At 39.1% G+C, this 2,791-nt stretch overlaps 1 protein-coding gene across 1 annotated transcript in view; it reads right to left on the bottom strand.

Annotated features, from left to right (window-relative positions):
• LOC106882654 (HEAT repeat-containing protein 5B) overlaps positions 1-2,791 on the bottom strand; it is an 8,500-nt gene that overhangs the window by 4,673 nt on the left and 1,036 nt on the right. The window contains exon 2 of the mRNA XM_014933405.2: positions 1,094-1,343. Coding sequence (XP_014788891.2) covers positions 1,094-1,343 — 250 coding nt within the window. The remainder of the gene's footprint in view (positions 1-1,093; positions 1,344-2,791) is intronic.

Genomic DNA, 2,791 nt, shown 5'->3' with positions numbered 1-2,791 from the left:
TTTGTAAGCCTAATACTTATTCTATCAGTCCCTATTGCTGAACCGCTAAGTTACAGGGACATAAATACACCAACATCAGTTGTCAAGCAATGGTGGGAGGACAAACACAGACACACATACACGTGTATATATATATATATATCATCATCATCGTCATCGTTTAACGTCCGCTTTCCATGCTAGCATGGGTTGGACGACTTGACTGAGGACTGGTGAACCAGATGGCTACACCAGGCTCTAATCTGATTTGGCAGAGTTTCTACAGCTGGGTGCCCTTCCTAACATCAACCACTCCAAGAGTGTAGTGGATGCATTTTACGTGCCACCGGCACAAGGCCAGTCAGGAGATACGGGCAATGGCCACGTTCGAAATGGTGTATTTTACGTGCCACCTGCACAAGGGCCAGTCCAGCGGTACTGGCAACGAACTTGCACGAATGTCTTTTCACGTGACACTGGCACAAGTGCCAGGAAGGCGACGTTGGTGACAGTCACGCTCGAATGGTGCTATTTACGTGTCACCGGCACGAAAGCCAGACAGCTGGTGCTCTGGCAACGATCTCGCTCGGATGGTGCTTTCGCTTGCCCCAACAGATCTTTGCAAGCCGAGTTACACACACAACAGGCTTCTTTCAGTTTCTATCTACCAAATCCACTCACAAGGCTTTGGTTGGCCTGAAGCTATAATAGAAGACATTTGCCCAAGGTGCCACGCAGTGGGACTGAACCCGGAACCATGTGGTTGGGAAGCAAGCTACTTACCACACAGCCACGCATGTATATATATATAAAATTAGAGAGAGAGAGAGAAAGGGTGTGAGAGAGAGGGGGGGGAGGAAGACTCAGAAATAACAAAAATGGTGGAGAACTGGACTACACATTTACATGATTTAGTTTTGTTTACATACAGTTCAAATCTCACTCAGGATGACTTTTGTCTTTTATTGCTCAAGAGGAGATAAGTTATATAGCAGCAATATGTCAGTTGATTTGACTATGCTCCTTCTAAACAAATTCATAGCATTGTATACTAATGAAACACACACACACATTATGTAAGAATGTTTCAGAATGAACATCCAATAATACATACCAACTGCATTCATCTGTTTGATAATAATTTGGGAAATCTCTTTGGCAGCAGCAATTTGAGCTTTTTCTCCAAGAAGTGCACCAATAGTGGAACGTAGAATAAATAAAACACATTTCCGAGCATAGACTGCATCCACATGAGTAGGAGTAGCTTTTGGACTACCAACCAAATTTAGGACATGATTCAGGAATACAGGAATGTTGCGTTCAAGCCATAATCCGCCCATACATTTCACATATTCCACATATGCCTGTGGGATAAAAATTTACAATACAGAAAGTATTAAAGAAAGAGGAACAAAGAAAATGTAACAAAACATCAAGAAGGCAAAAAAGTGGGGAGAAGGAGAGAAATACAAAGTAAAGAAGACAAAAGGAAGGAGAAGGTACTGCAATGCTAAAGTTTCCTTTTGAATCCTTTCAATATCAACTTTTTTTGACACTGTACGTGATCATGACATCAACATACCTAAAACTATCTGTAGTAAAGTGTTCTTAATTATAGCCAGTGAATTAAGAACTACAAGGTGCATTCCAGAAGTTTTGAACTTTTTGAAGAGAGACATTAATTTTAAAGAAGCACAAAGCTCTATTTTCCTTCAAATTAGGACCCTGTGACTTCAATGCAGTTTATGTAGCATTCCAGCCACTTCATAAAGGCCCATGGAAGTCCTCCAAAGTGAAGGTGTCCAGGACCCTTGTCACAGATACTTTATATGTAGCAGATATACAGAAGTAGTTGAGGGTACCCATGAAATAAATTCTTTCTAATGCCCGGAAAACTCCCTTGATGTTAGTTGATGACTTCTTCCTAGGTGACCTATTTAATAATAGAGATGGGTGTTTTCAAAGGATGTCTGCCAGAATAGGAACCAGGTAGAAAAAGTTCAGGAAGCTAGGAACTATGCAGGCAGCAAAAGGATTCTCTTACCAGATAAAAGGTAGATTGCTTAATGCTTATACATGAAGTAAGATGCTGCATGACAGTAAAACATGAGCACTGAAAGTGAAGGATGTGTGAAAGTTGGAAATGAATGAGGTAAATACGACCTACTGAATGAGTAATATTAGTCTATGTTAATGACGGAGCAGAAATGAACAGAGAGAAAAGCTGGATACAAGAGAAATCAGACATAATGTGCTGGAGAGGAAGCTAATGGACAAGAGGTGCATATGAAGGATGACAGTTAAGTAAAAGAAGTGCCATGGTGGAAGGAACAAAGAGAAGATATGTACTGAAGAAAATATGTAAAGTAGTCAATGCAAAAATAAGTAAAGACAGCAGTGGTGGTGGTGAAAGCAAACATGAAAAATAGAAGTAAAAATGTTGAATATAACTGAAACACATAAGCAGTGTTTTCTTGTTAAGTACATGGTCAAAAAAAGGTTAAATACAGACATGGTGTATGTTACCAATATCTACCAACATCATTTTACTTTTTTCTATTGATATTATATCACTATAAATAGTTATACAAACAGAATAATGTCTTTGGTATATATATATATAAATTTAAAGAATGGAGTAATCGCATGTTATAACTGCATACTTTTATTCCGACATATGTTTCGAAGAATTACAATTTATGCGATCCATAGGAATCGGCGATGTTAAAAATGTAAACTTCTCCTCAGGGAAATGTATGGGAACCAGCTTAAACGTAAGACATTATAACCGAGATCTCGGTTATAATGTCTT

This window comes from Octopus bimaculoides, unplaced genomic scaffold, assembly GCF_001194135.2.
Source record: "Octopus bimaculoides isolate UCB-OBI-ISO-001 unplaced genomic scaffold, ASM119413v2 Scaffold_225866, whole genome shotgun sequence".
Classification (NCBI taxonomy): domain Eukaryota; kingdom Metazoa; phylum Mollusca; class Cephalopoda; order Octopoda; family Octopodidae; genus Octopus; species Octopus bimaculoides.
This window is presented reverse-complemented; position numbering and strand designations above follow the sequence as displayed.